At 46.1% G+C, this 15306-nt stretch overlaps 2 protein-coding genes across 4 annotated transcripts; both read left to right on the forward strand.

Moving 5' to 3' along the window:
* Positions 1-82: 82 nt before the first annotated feature.
* Positions 83-5945, forward strand: LOC8053417 (glucosamine-6-phosphate isomerase 2). Of its 3 annotated transcripts, none has more exons than XM_029984336.4 (6): positions 83-153; positions 511-636; positions 1330-1431; positions 1498-1680; positions 3085-3269; positions 5466-5945. In XM_029984336.4, exons 1-6 carry the CDS (start codon positions 129-131, stop codon positions 5718-5720), a joined length of 876 nt encoding a protein of 291 aa, XP_029840196.1. In that variant the 5' UTR covers positions 83-128; the 3' UTR covers positions 5721-5945. The 3 variants fall into 3 exon arrangements, with proteins under 3 accessions (XP_029840196.1, XP_029840198.1, XP_029840199.1); XM_029984338.4 differs by lacking the exon at positions 83-153 and adding an exon at positions 344-446; XM_029984339.4 differs by lacking the exon at positions 83-153 and adding an exon at positions 350-411.
* Positions 5946-9340: 3395 nt separating this feature from the next.
* On the forward strand, positions 9341-11303 carry LOC8053416 (AH receptor-interacting protein). The gene has a single exon (XM_002435103.4). It carries the CDS (start codon positions 10105-10107, stop codon positions 11095-11097), a length of 993 nt encoding a protein of 330 aa, XP_002435148.3. The 5' UTR covers positions 9341-10104; the 3' UTR covers positions 11098-11303.
* Positions 11304-15306: the final 4003 nt, after the last annotated feature.

A 15306-nucleotide genomic window follows, 5' to 3' on the forward strand; every position in this document is an offset into this window, starting at 1 on the left:
CTGAACCCCGGTAGCTTTGGAACGCAGTGATCTGTGCCTTTGAATCGTCCGAGTCCGTCGAGTTCGCTTTCTCAGCTGTCACGTCGGCAGTTTGTTGAGGCTTGCGAAACGTAAACAAGCTGGCTCCTATGGCTAGCGGTGCAGAATGCCGCGGTAATGATTTGCAATGAGTTCAAACAACATCTAAAAAACGAGTGCTTTGCATTTGTGCGTTTATCTTGCCAAGTGTTTCGGGGCGCGTGGTGCCTTGACATATTTGCTGAAGCGCTCGGGCAAGTGGAGTGAAGCGATAACCGTTTGAAGTTGTCGATAACGCCTATCGTTTTTCGGGTGGGAGGTGACTTTTTAACAGCGCCTGTGTGCCCGCGCTTCGAACTGGTTCAGATAGTGTGACTCTAACTGTTGCTGGGGGTGTGTGATTTTTTTTTGTGTTGCGGCGCGATCTAGTGAGTTTGGGGCTTTTCACTTGTGTAAGTTCTGAAATATAAGCCTGCTCTTTTTCTTTTTCAGATATGAGGCTAGTAATTCTGGACAATGACGACGACGTATCCGACTGGGCTGCGAGGTATATTCGGAAGAAGATTCAGGACTTCAAGCCCGGTCCGGACAGATATTTCGTGCTGGGACTGCCGACAGGTTCGTGCTGTGTCGGATCATGTTCTCATAAAATCAAAAACAAAGAAATGCTCCAAAAGAGTGTAGTGTTTATGGGGAGCCGTATGCACCGTTGCGGTGCGAGGAGCTTGTCTGCAGGTGCAAGAGTCTGCCTGTATCGTATTGCGTTTACGCCGTTGTGTTCATCTGCTAACGCGACACATATGCTTGTATTTGCAAATGCATAACGCTTGAAGCTGCATCTATGCACTTCTGTGTGTCTGATAGTGCAGTGATCGGAGAAGCATAGCTTGCCTGTGCAGTTATGTTATTGCTAACTAATGGCTCTACCAAAGTCGTCGTTTTTTTTTGTTTTTTTTTTAGATATATTTGTTTTTTAGAAGTGTAGGTGATATATGTAGATGGGTTTGTTTTATGAATGCATCTACATAATCCACCTACACTTCTAAAAGTTTCTGAAACTATGCTTGTGGAACTGTACTTCATATTCATGGGAATGTTTTCATTTGCTAACCCTTGAAGCACCATGCCGCATCTGTGTGGCTGTTCTTTATAGAAGTACATTCTACATGCATTTCCGTTTAAAATATTTGGGCATTCTATATACACAGTAATTGGCTGTATCCGGTTTTATTATAAACCGGTGCGACTGTAATGTGCAGTGCCAATGCTGATGATGCTTCTCTGATGACTAAGAGATCCTGCTTTCCTCAGGGGGCACACCGCTTGGCTGCTACAAGAAGTTAATAGAGTTCTACAAGCAGAAGACACTGTCGTTCCGTTATGTGAAGACGTTCAACATGGACGAGTATGTTGGTGAGTGCGCTTTAGGAGTCTCGGTCTGCAGTGTCTGGCCTACAAGCGTTTAAATGTTTCCCACAGGGCTACCCAGGGACCACCCAGAAAGCTACCACTCGTACATGTGGAACAACTTCTTCAAGCACATAGACATTGCGCCCGAGAATGCCCACATCTTGGATGGCAACGCCGTCGACTTAGTTGCGGAGTGCGACCAGTATGAGCGACTAATTGCCGAGGCTGGTGGCGTCGATTTATTTGTTGGAGGTGAGATCTACGAATAGTTTTTTTTTTACTCTGTTCTTTCTTGACTGCCTTGCCTGGGAATGACACTGCTTCATTTACTTTAGCTCCACATACTTTTCTTGTGTATTAAAAAGGTGACGGATGTTCTTTGTGAAATCAAGTTCCCAAGCTCAGCCTTGGCACGAAAGAAACTAATGCCATGAGCTAGATGGCTTATTGCACTAGATTGGCAGCTAATGGAAGAGCACAAGTTTCCAAACTCTTCTTGCAGTATCAACCCAAGATGGAAGCGGGTACAATTAGCCTATAACGTAGTAGGATTGAATTACCGTAAAGTTCCAAGAGAATGCCCGCCCCCGCAAGATCACCCATCCCATTTTTCTAGCTGCACATCCGTAACATAAAAATTCCGAAAAATCGCTCGCCCCACGATTCTCACTGAATATTTATTATGCAATGTTCGAAGGGAATCGGATCAATTACGCGATATGCGGTATCGGTACGCGTGACAAGCGTGTTCGCCGTGGGTTCTCTCGTGTTTATCGCACCGCGATACGTGAATCTGCTGTATCCGCAATCTGCAGTATCTGTTGCCATGACATGCATGTTTTTAGTGGATTACCGCACTTTTGTCCGCGATCTGCGTGCGCGATATTGGTTCTTTTAACACTTGAGTTTATAGAGGGTTTTCGCACGTTTATCTTGCTGTGATACGCGAATGTGTTACGTCCGTGTTCTACAGCATCCGTTCTCGTGACGGGAGTTCGTAGCAACTTCCCGCATACTTATTACACCGTGAGACTCTGATTTTTCATATCTTGAATCTGCAGTATTAGTTACGGTTTCACATAGTTCGTAGTGACGGCCCACCCCCTACCCCCTTCGTGCTTATCACCAATTGTTTATAAAATTTTGCTGTTGCATCCCCTAACATCGCCCACCCCATACTTTTTATCATTTACCTCTTTATCTTATCTTGAGTGGGCGTTCCTCCGAAACTTTACAATACACTTATGTCACTTGTTCTGAGAAGACTATGACTTGAATCAGGTGGCTACTACATCAGGAGGTTTTCTGACAGCAAACTCTAGGTTAGTAGCCATGGAAATTGTGACCATAAGTACCCTCTACTGTATAATGGTGGATAATATGAGCTGCGACAGTTCTTCATCCTTTTTGGGTGTACCTACCGGTTTCTAGAAAAAGCTTTGGTTCAAGCTGTTCGGTGAAATGTGAAGCTTAGGTCCTATTCTTTGAACTCCATGACAAATTGAGCGATAATATTAAGTTAGGGGTATTGCAAACGCAGAAAAAAAAAAGCCGGATTGAGTGTCGTAGCTCATATTGTCTACGGGAATATTTACCTTCCACCAGTTCTGCTGTTTGTCGAAAGTGGCTAAGGTCTTCCCCCATTCGCCATTCCAGGCATTGGTCCGGACGGGCACGTAGCCTTCAACGAGCCCGGGTCGAGCCTGGCGTCTCGGACTCGAGTAAAGACGCTTGCCAAAGACACCATCTTGGCAAACGCCCGCTTTTTCGGGAATGACCTCAACAAGGTGCCAAAGGAAGCCATCACTGTCGGCGTCGGTACTGTCATGGATGCCCGTGAGGTACCTCAAACCGAGTTTCACGTGACATCCATCTCTGCGAGACTACTCCCGACATCTCCAAGAAAAGCTTGAAGGCCCGTTCACACACTTGCATTTGCTTACGACCTGTAAGGGTCGTAAGCAAGTGCACTAGAGCGAAGGTTTTGCGATATTTGCGAGATCGAACATACAGTCGTGCAGATACTGAATAGCTCCACTCGAGCGGGCATTCTTTTCTGAGGAGCGCTTGACTGGCGGCGTATGTTCGAATTAGCGCCGACGTCGGGACGTGGCCATGTGGAGCAGATATGGGGGAGCCCATCAACGTGAACTGCCGTTATCATCTGTGCCCAAGTCACCATAAAAATAGCACAGAGAAGCAGGTAAAGGTTGGAGAGCAAGCTTACGGACGGTTGAAAAGTGCCTACACCGCTCCCGACAAGGTCGCAGAAAATAGCACTTACAAAAAAAGAAAGAAATTAAGAGTAATTCAGTAAAAGAAGTTTAAACCGCTGAAAGAGAGAGCTCATAGTTATTTTGGTTAATTTTTTCTCCTCGCCCTCGAATGAGTAGCTGACGAGCTTGCCGTTTCGCAAATCCTTTTTCCCTTTTCCATCGCACCACGGTGACACAGGCGCAGATGATAATGGCAGTTCGCGTTGATGGGCTCTATCTACTCCACGTGGATGAGTCGTGACGTCAGCGTTGGTTTGAACGTAAGCCCATGGTCAACCGCTCCTTGAAAAAAAACGCCCGCTCACGCGAAGTTATTTAGTGTCTGCGTGACTGTACTATGAAAAATGGTCGTTTATAAGACTAGCAAAAGTTTTTTAAATAAAAAAAAAAATTTGGGAATAACAGAAGTGACGAGTGTTCCACGGGTACCCGATAGGTAGCGCCGATGTCTTCTCTCGTCGCAAGAGATCCCAAGGGGTTTTACAGCACTCGGTCGCAAGTGATAGCAACTGTGTGAACCAGCCTTCACTTTGTCTATCCATAATGATTGGGAGGAAGTGGCTCACCGGATGGCTTCACATGCCGCTCATTGATTAAAGTTGCACAGCGAGACGCACCACGAATCTTCTTTGCAGACCAGCAAAACTAAACAAGGGAATGAATTTCGAGATTGAACAAAGTACTTTTTGTAATTTGTCCCTGTTTGGCAGACAAAAAAAAAAAAAAAGATACTAAGAAAACTTTTTTTTTTTTTTTTTTTTTTTTGCTGCACAAATAAACATTGCATTGCTGAATGCATGCCAAAGTTTCAGAGCTTGCCATTATTTGATTCAGAAATGATGAGTGGCTGGAGGAGATTTTTAAGGAGGAAATGGCAGACAAGGAAGGCCATGAATATCTGGAGGTGAATGGTGTCGGCTACCAGGAATGGGCTTTGTTTCTCGTTAAAAAATTTCAGAAAATTGCTTGTAGCTTTTGAATGGGATAACAGCAAGCTCTGAAACTTTGGCGTCTGGTTGGAACCGCTAGAGCTACATTTGGGGGAAGACTGATCGTTTGGCGACGCATAGTTAATTTTCGCGGTGAAACAGACGCCACTTGTAGTATTGCTTATTAAGCAGTACTCAATAGTACTTGCAGGCAGTTGCTAGACATTGGCTAACAGAGGAAAGCAAAGCCATGTTGATTGCGCTTTTACTTTTTGACAGATTTGTTTTTGTAGCCACTTGTTAATGTTCAAATGAATGTTTGGAAGCTAGTAAATATCAAATATTTATAGCAAGTTAGGTTTCTCCAACTACAAATTAAACAATGTGCAGCTGCATGCGCTTGGGTTTTTTTTGTTTTTGTTTTGTTTTTTTGCATTGTACTAAGCCTAATTGAAGGTAGGAGGAGGAGCAGGCTACACACCGGCTCAAGCCAGCCAATTTGAGAAATTCAGAAGTCGAGGTTGGTTGGAACGCCCCCAAGGGTGTGCTTTCCATCCAATGGTGTCTTTTGCTTTTTTTTTTTTTTTTTTGTCATCAGTGGACATCAGTGTCCCTTTAAACCGGAAGTCTCCCCCGGCGTCCGGTTCTGGTGGCATCATCTTGCCTCCACAAGCTTTCTACCTCCATGTAGGGTAGAGTCCATTTAGGGTGAGACTGCCAGTGATTTGCAACCCTCGGATGCCAGTTGTGCTCCTCAGCAAAAAGCAAATGCTTTCAACAGCAGCAATTTCACAATTATCCGCAAACCCTTGTCTTTGCACGCTCGTTCCAGGTGATGATCCTCATCGTTGGAGCGCACAAGGCTTTTGCATTGTCCAAGGCAGTCGAAGAAGGGGTCAACCATATGTGGACGGTCTCTGCTTTCCAGATGCATCCACGAACCATCATTGTCTGCGACGAAGACGCGACCAACGAGCTTCGTGTGAAGACAGTGAAATATTTCAAGGGTCTGATGCATGTACACAACCAGCTCATAGAAGGCCGCGACGATGTGAAGACCGACGACCAAAAGGAGGCCAGACAATAGGTTGTGTGCGGCAGATAATCAGTTTCTTGTAGATAATTCCAAAAACATTTCTTAAAGTCGGTAACCACTATGATTGTGTAGGGAACGACGGTGTACTTACGAGGATGCGCAACCCCAGAAGCTGCATCATGTTGGTGGATGAGGGTCTTGGCTGTGGAAGCCTGTGATGTATGCTGGTTTCTGGATTGTTCTTTTTTACAATATAATGTTTATTTTTTATATTGACCATGATCATATCCAGTTCATTTTGTGTAGACAGTAGCCACGTTCGATTTACCTGCAACTCCTGCATCGGTGCAGAAAAGTGTAAGGTGATGTACTTTCGGTTGTATCTCAATATAGATACCGGAAATAAACTGCCCTACACTTTTCTGCACCCGTGCAGGAGGTACTGTGAGATTGAACGCAGCTAGTGTTCAGCATGTGGGAGTGCTTGTCATGGCTTGTAGTAGATGCATACTCTTTGGTGAGTTTCACTTTGAAGTGCACTGGCCTAGAAGAAACTACAAGATGGCACCTGGAACATGAAGAAAATTCATTAGTTTACTAGGTACTTCCATAAATCAGTCACTGCACGCATTTTATTCTGGGAACCTGTGGGCCAAGAGCGGAGCATGTATGTATTTTGTTTGTTTATTTTGGGGTTGAAGAAAAATGGGAAGCCAGGTGATGTGTGGGTCGTATGCATTTTGCTTCCCAGCGATTCTCACAATGCATAATGTGGCATTAGGCCACAATCAGGCTTTTGGAGTTTTGGAATAAGTCTGCAGAACGCAAGTTTGTCTGCTTCTTTTGCTGGGGTTGCGACGTCAGAATGCTGAGCTCTGATTGGCCACGTTCCAAAATTTACTGAGTATAACTCTAGAGTAAAAGGTTGAGCGTTCGAAAACCTACCCGCATCCAGCATTACTCAATCTGTCTCGTCACATGACATGATTCGCCGGAGTAATTCGGATTCATTTGGCTAAGATTTGGGACACAGCGATTGACTCAAATTGAAGGAAGGTGGGTAGACCTCAAAGCTAGCTGCCTTAAGGTTTACCCACTATCCTTCAATAGGCTTGTTTCTCTCGGCCAGGGGGCACTGTAGCGTAGACAAGACATGACCCAACGTTATTAGAACAACTCGGTTAGGAGACTGCCATACAGCCTGCTTTGAAAAAGTGGCTTCGATCCGTGCTCGAGAACCAAACTAATGACGATCACACCACCACCATTTCTCCCACAGCGGCCACTCCGGGAACTGCACGTCTGCATGTATTGGTTCAGGTCGAGTTGCGCAACGGCCAGTGGCACCATCTTGCATTGCCACTTTGCAGTAGCAATATGAATCAACTTCCACGTTTTGACTAGTCGCTAAAGGGTGGCGCTGTTATCATTATTAGTTTGGTCTCGGTGGACGGGAAGAGTCCGGGTTTCAAGGGCGAGTTTCCCACCCGAGTGTTTTAGTAACATTGACACGACCATAAGGGCCCGTTCACACACTTGCGACTTCTTAAGAGTAAGTGCCTTGGAACTTCTTAAAATCTCTTGCGACAAGAGGACACACTGGTGCCATCTATTGGGTAGCAGTGAAAACTTTGCGGTCCCATATATTTACTATCTCTCTCGCGCATCATCCTTTCTTTCTTGGCACGAAAAACTTTCGTCAACGTTATAAACGGTCATTTCTCATAGGTAGTACGCACATTTGACCTCTGAAATCCCAATAAACCTTGGGTCTAGTAAAATGCAGTTCCAGAGTCGCCGCATAGATGGCGCCAGCAAGCCAGTGTGTTCTCCCGTCCCAAGAGATTTCAAGAGGTTTCAATTCACTCTGTTGTAAAGAGTCGCAAGTGTGTGAACGGGCCTTAAGAGAGGTGCCTCCGCTGGCGTCCGCAAGACACAACCATTTAATGCCAACGTGAAACGGCGTCCTAGCTTCCCAATCGTGCACGATCCATGGGCGTAAACTTGCGTCCCTCAGCATCTGTCCTCAAGCATTAACTGTGTGTTTTAAAGGATGAAGTAGAATGCGCTGCAAAAACGACCTAAAAACCTTTGATTTTGCTCGTCGGGGGGGCACTGCTCAAAGCTTGAGAGCTAGGGGAATCTGTGGCCGAGTGGGCTAACGCGTCTCAGCTCGGTGCATGGAGCGAAAGCTTGCGCTGCAGAGCCTCGTGGATTCGATCCCCACCCCTGCCCATTTCAATCTCGATGAGTTTTGTACTGGTACATGTTTGTGCAGTCATTACTGCGTGGTGCATGTTAAAGACCCCAGGTTAGCGCTTGTACTGCACTGGCTAAATTTCTCGCGATTAAAAACGGCACAAAACACAAGGACACAGAGGAGATACATACAGGACAAGGTGCTGTATGAATTTCTCTCCTCTGCGTCCTTGTGTTTTGCACTGTTTTTCCATCATGAATGTTTACCAACTAGCCCAACTGTCCATTCTGCTAAATTTCTTATCTATGGCTGATACAAGCTACACATTTTTTTCCTTTTAGCTTGAGAGTTACAGGTATATCAGAACTAATCTGGGCTCGACAGTTCCAACGTCGCCATAACCAAAAGTGACCGTATTCCTCATACTCAAAGTGTGTGTGTGTGTGTGTGTGTGGGGGGGGGGCGACGACAATTTAAAATTGTGACGTATAGTTAAAGTCAACTAATCACACTGTTTATTGTTTCATCCACCGTAGCTTATTTAGTGGCACTAATCCACACCATGCAGCATTACTTGCCCTCCAGTTCCGGTACTTTTGGCTAGAATGGATCTTTTTTAGTAGTCCTTAATTTTTGCTGATGTGTCCGTGGTATTGTGCACAGGTCGTGTGCACGTCCACCTTGGGCATTAGCCAGCCGCGTGTCTAAAAAGAAGTGGGGGGGGAAATGCCCCCCCCCCCCCCCCCTTTCAATCAAAATCCTGGCTGCGTGCTTGGCATCAGCATTGCCTTGGGTGTTGTCACTTGAAGCTGCGTCTTCTCTGCAGTTCATAGCGTGTTCATCAACGGAAACACCCTCTCCACTGGTGCATTCGTACCTGGCAAACACATACAGTACTCGATAATTGCCTTCATGTTGCCGCAAGGCACGTCATTTCTTTTGAAATGCTGAAGCACTTCCACCCACCGTTCCCCAACCGGTTTCTTCTGGCTCACCCATTCTTCTCTTCTTTTTGGCCGTGACATAGTGCAAAAGTTGCATGCGTCATCAAATAAAGCGTTCTCCTCAAGACGGACATGCCTGAACTCTGAAGTGATGACTAGACCAGGAGAGACCGTTGATCTCATCAAACTGGTTGCACCATTGCTCGAGGTACGACATGCATGTGTTTGCCAGGTACGAACGCACCAGTGGAGAGGGTGTATCCGTTGATGACCAAGGTATGATCAAGGTGTGACCAAGACCTCGATCGTACCTTGAATGCTGTAGCTGTCATACTTTCCAACCAACCGCTTTTTAGCGCAATTAACCAGAACAATAACCGAAGAGTTCGCAACACCGTTTAATGCGAGGCCTGAATGGTTACACCATCTAAGCAATGTCAACAAAAACGTTTGTAGTCGCAGAGCGATAAATTTAGGTTTAGGTAAAGTACGCGCCATAGTTTCAACGCGCAAACATTGTTGATATGTACCTTTCTTTGGACCCGTATACCTTCAGTTCAACTTGTTGACAGCTGCACCAGCGTGAGAGCCCGCGTCGAACACTTGCACACATATCTTGGCCTTCGACTGGCTTGAACACTTCACTTCTAGCAGCACGGTAGGTCTTGCTTGAAGTGATCATCATCTCGCACACGGCAACAAACAGAGAACGACACGCGTTTTTTTAGTTTATATGCTACCGGTCTACGGAACGGACGATAGAGTTGGTCGTGGTCGCTAATCTTTCTCCTTTTTTTCCGCCATGTTGGATCGATCGGAGCGCCCCCTATATTCGCTGAAACTCTTCAATATTCCGGAGATCTCGTATCTCGTTGTTGCAGTGACACTAAACGCAACAGTACAAACAATGCCATATCGCTTACAAGCTTACTGATACCTTGCTTATTGTTCCTGGAAGTTCCAAGTGGATGAACGCTGCTGCTGGTGAGAATCGAAAAGTCGGCAAACTACACTGGGCCGTTTTTTTTTTTCTTTTGTTTCTTTTTTCGTGCACGCGAGTTTGCGTGCGCTCACGTACTCCGTTCGAGTTGGGTACCTGCTTACGGGTAAGATTTGAGTAACCTCGGCTTCAACAGTTTTAGTTATGATTGTAATCTTCTCTTTATGCGAATTGAAGTCACACATGATGTGTCGTGCATACGGGGTGAACCTCGCCTTCGATGCTGCGTAGTGGCGTCGCCCGAGCCGGCGAACGTTCGGAGCACCGCAGAGCGAACACCCTTCGATCAGGATGGAGACCATCTCCAAGTTCGTCCAAAAGAAGGTAATTTACGCCGGTAAGGGAGACCTTCCTTCCTTCCACAAGGGCGCGAAGTGCACCTTCCACTTCTGCGTGAAGCGGCTGGACACCGACGAGGACGAACCGGACGCCGTGATCGACGACAGTCGCAAGCTGAGTCGACCCATGGAGTTGCTCATCGGCAAGGAGTTCAAGCTGCCCGTCTGGGAACAGTGTCTCAAGTCGATGAAGGTGGGCGAAGTGGCCCAGTTTCGGATACACAAGTCGCTGTTGGACAGCTACACGCTCGTATCGCAGAGCTACCGGTCGTTCGCGGGCGCCGGCGCCCCTCATCGAAGGCGGTGCTGCGGCATGATGACCGACGAAAAGTACTCGACTGGACACGCTGACCTAGACAAGTTACTCGAAAAGCAAGTTGATCTCTCGTTTACGTTCGAGCTGCTGAAAGTTGAGGAGCCGGGAGAGTACGCTAAGGATGTTTGGGCGATGACGGCCGAGGAGAGGTTGGGTGAGGTGCCGCGTCTTCGGGAGCAGGGAAACAAGCTGTTTCAGGAAGGCGACACGGAGGCGGCCATGACGAAGTACAAGGAAGCCTTGGAACACCTGGAGAACCTTCTGCTGCGAGAAAAGCCCGGCGACGACGAGTGGAAAGAGCTGGATAAGATGAAGATACCGTTGCTGCTGAACTACTCGCAGTGTCTGCTGAACCGGGGCGAGTACTACGAAGTGATTCGTCACACCTCTGAGGTGCTGAGCAAGGACCCCGAGAATGCCAAGGCTCTCTTTCGGAGGGCCAAGGCGCACCTTGGGTCGTGGAATCCGCGGGAGTGTCGGACGGACCTGCTCAAGCTCATGGAGGTGGAGCCCAAGTTGACGAAGGTGGTGCAGAAGGAGCTTAAACAGCTAGAGCTGGAGGAGCAGCTGAAGAGAAAAGAGGACAGCTCGAAGCTGATGAAGATGTTTCAGCCCAGTGCGAATGCGTGAAGGATGATGCCCCATCCCGCAGCCCTATGGCAACTGTGTGTTGTGAAGCACAACGAGTAACCAAGAACTGTTCAAACGGATGCAGATATGGCAAGGAGCTCTGCTCCCCCTTTTCTTTTGCAGCTTTGGGTGGTTTTTACTACGTGATAGGATAGAATGTTTATATAGTTTTTGTTGTTTAAATTAAATGGCTTTATGCACTGTTACATGCTTGCATAACACAACTGCATCTCCTGCAGCTTCGGTATTTGATGGTTCTTTCTGGTTCACTGTTTCTCGGTGCCACACTGTTATCACTGCTCAGACACATCTTCCGCCACAGAACCTGGTCCACATTTCCTTGCTTCATATTTCGACTGCTAGATGGCGTCGCCTTACCCGAGTTTATAATTCGCTAAAGGTTTGAGTGCAGTCACTCATGTTACTCTGCTGTATGTAGTTACCCATCTGTCCATTTTTATTCTTACCCTTGGAAGGCCTGGCCCAGACTCTAATGTAAATTTGTTGATCTCACTAAGGATTAACCTCATACGACTGTGATTTTATGTCCAGCAAGGGAAATTCCTAGGTTGAAAAGCCTGAGTATCAAATTGCTTTGGGTTTCCCAAAGAAGTCGCATCAGTACCGATATTTAGTAAATGTAGCTGGTAGAGAGCTCTAAACATACCTAAAGGTAACACTGTACAGGGCTTCATACAGAGCTCCAGGCATATCTGAAGGTAACCAAATTAAACCTTTGTTGGAGCAAAAAAAAAAATGTGAAGCAAACAAACTTGCTCATTGTCCAAGGTCGGATTATTATACAGTTGTCCCTGATTGGTCAACTTGAGCTTCACTTGGCTGGCATTTTCTTGCTTCATGCAGCTGCTGGGCATACTCTGGTTTGGGTGTATTTTGTCATCCTCAATGGCAACTCTCAGAACGCTCTCTATGTGCACACAGTGACACTCCATCATCAATATCTACTTTATGCAATGCTTTGCTCTTGTTTACAAGTTTCAATTGTGTGGAAATATTTTACTAAGTGTATCCACTCCCCACTTGCATGTAAGGTTATGTGCTGCATTTAAAGCATGTCCCAACGCAGTAATTTACATACAAAGTAATACTGTTTGTAAAATTGTTTTATACAATTAGAACTTGCATTTCGAACCTGTCCAAATGCCCGTTTTCAGTTGAATACTTGGGACATCCTAAACGACATTGCACGCGATGCAGCAGTCCAACATTTGGTAAATTGCACCATGAACAAAAATCTGCTACAGTGCAATCCACTTGATTATGAGAAAACCCGATAATGCAATCATTATAACCGATTATCTTACCTGGATTAGAAACTGGTCGTTTCTAGTGTAGACACTCTATAAACTGACCATTATAAGCGGTATATCGTTATGTGTGGTATCGTTATAAATGGATTGCACTGTACACCCGCCGGCAATATGAAGGTGAACACCTTGCCTGGTTTTTTGCCCGTTTTACGGCCCCCTAAAGTTATATTAACTTCCAACGTCTCAATTGGTACGTGGCTTGGGGGTCTAAACTTTGCGTTCTAGCCCTCTTCTGGAACAGAGCTTGTTCCAAAACTTGCAGGAGCGTCAAAAACAAGAAGAGGGCTGTTTACCTTCATATCGCTCGAGGGTGTACATCTTGCGCCAAAATGTCCTTTTTGCTAAAAAAAAAAAAAAAAAAAAAAAAAAAAAATTGCGCCCCACCTGTGCCAAAATAATTAAACAAAAAAAAATACTATTGCTCGATTTTAATATTTAGAGAAATAGCAGGAAGTAAAATGGTACAAATATGCTATACCTCAGATCCTCTCTATACTTTGTTTCAGCTTTGGTCCGAGCGTGGCCGTTGTTTTGAGCCGAAGGTTTAGTCAAAGAGCGCGAAAAGCGCTACGTCATGGCGTTCTCCGCTCTTGATTGGACGAGCCGGCGGAGGAGGAGCATGCACTGAAAGACGGCAAACACCTCTGGTCCTATCAACTGCGCAGAGAACGCCATGACGGTGCGCCTTTTTCGCCGTTAGATTGGCCCTTCGGCTCATAACATCGTCCACGCTCGGACCTCAGGTGAAACAAAGTATAGTCACCGTTTAGTTTGTTTTATCTTGGGTCAGAGTACAGTCGAAGGCGCGAAAACATACAGCCACAAACATACTAAAAGCGCAAGTCACGGGACCTGGACGAGAGAGAGAAAACATGTTTATTGGAAAGATGAAGAGGTTATCCCGCGGGAATTTGCAGGATTGCTACTTCATACATGGGAAAGGGAGAAAGGGGCAAAAAAGACAAAGAAAGAAAAGGAAAGAAAGAAAACTTTGAGGATGGCCGTCAGTTACTTTTGGAGGGTGTCCTACAGTATTTGATCAAGTTGAGTCGTTTGAAGAAAACGAATCAATGAGCTCGTCGGCTTGACTCCTTGCAATGTCGATGGCCATGGCCCCAGGAGATGATTGAGCGTGAGTGGTTCTCCGTTCTGAAGAGTCAGGGAGCTTATCATTTCCTTTCTTTGGTCAGCGTAGAGGGCGCAGTGACAAATAACGTGTTCCAGCGTTTCTACGACGTCACAGCTCTCGCAGATGGAGGAGTCCAGCTGACCGGTGAGATTTAGATAATATTTTGTTGACGCCACGTTCAGTCGTATTCGGTGAAGAGCGGTTTCTGTCCGACGTTTGAGCCCCCGGGGAGGGCGAAAGGTAAGAAAGGGGTCAATGTTATGAAGGTGTCTGTAGTGATATAATGGATTCGCCCAGAGGGTGTTTACTAGAGCCGCAGTAATGCGGTTGGTTGTAGCTCTGGCGTCTGAACGTGAAAATGGAATTACCAGTTTGGACGTAAGATGATGTGCATTCTTGGCTGCCAAGTCAGCACTTTCGTTGCCTCTAATACCGCAATGGCTCGGGATCCACTGTAAAATTAGTGTGTGACCATTATTTATAGCCTCTTCATGAATTTTTAGGATCTGATGTACCAGCTGAGCATTAATGTTCTTGCTTTTGGTAGATTTAAGGCTTTGAAGGGCTGCCCTTGAATCAGTAAAGAGTGACCAATTGTTTGGGGCACTCGTAGAAATAAAGTGAATTGCTTCTCTAATCGCTACTAGTTCTGCTGCCGTCGATGATGTTACATGGCCTAGCTTCCCCTGGAATATTTTGTTTATTGATGGTATAACAAAGCCGTAGCTGGAAGTTTCGCGAGTAGAAGACCCATCAGTGTACACATGAATTCGGGAACGGTGATGCGTATTAATGGTTTCTAGAGAATGTTGCCTCAATACCTCCGTTGGAGTATGCTTTCTTGAATGTATCCCTGGAACATCTAATTTTATAGAAATTACTGGATATATCCATGGTGGTAACAACGAGAACTCTGCTGGTTCAAAGTCTCGTGGAAGATCCGCGTTGTCAACATTCACGATTTGGGAAAAACCAGACGCGCTTCTGCTGTTTCCGATGTCTGCTAGGTAGTGGTCTTTGTGCCTTGTGAGGTGGCGGAGGTGCGCTCGAAGGGTTTCTTGAAGTCTCAGCGCGCCAATCGGAACAGCCCCTGCCTCAGCTACAGTTCCGACATTTGAGGTGCATCTTGGGAGCCCTAGACAGGCTCGTAGAGCTTGAGCCTGCATACCTTCTAATGCTCTTATATTTGTACGGCACATCCCATGAAGTACAGGTAGGCTGTATCGAAGGAAGCCGACAAAAAGGGCGTTATATAGTTGAAGAAGGGCGGCTACAGAGGCGCCCCACTTAGTGCCACTAATGAATCGGATGAGCTGAATAATGCCGAGAAGCTTTCTTTTCATTTGTTTTATGTGCGGTGTCCATGTCAAAGACTTGTCCAGAACTATTCCGAGGAATCTGTGCGTGTTCACATATGATATGGGATGACCATCAACTGTCAGACAGTACCTATGAGTACTCTTTATGGTAAAAGCCATAGCAGCTGACTTTGATGGCGATAGAGATAGTCCACGGTGTTGTAAGTAGCTGGAGATGGTCTCAAGTGATTTCTGTAAGCGGATTCGATTAAATCGCTGCGTAATTGATGACGTCCATATGCAGATGTCGTCCGCGTAAAGTGTAATGTTGACGCTCCGGGGAAGTTTGTTTACGAGTGCCAGGAGGGTAATATTGAAAAGTGTAGGACTGAGAACTCCGCCTTGCGGCACGCCTCGAAACACTGTATGCTCAGTCGTTTTCCCGTCTGCT

Source organism: Ixodes scapularis, unplaced genomic scaffold (genome assembly GCF_016920785.2).
Source record: "Ixodes scapularis isolate PalLabHiFi unplaced genomic scaffold, ASM1692078v2 PGA_scaffold13__105_contigs__length_92229423, whole genome shotgun sequence".
In the NCBI taxonomy this organism is placed as follows: domain Eukaryota; kingdom Metazoa; phylum Arthropoda; class Arachnida; order Ixodida; family Ixodidae; genus Ixodes; species Ixodes scapularis.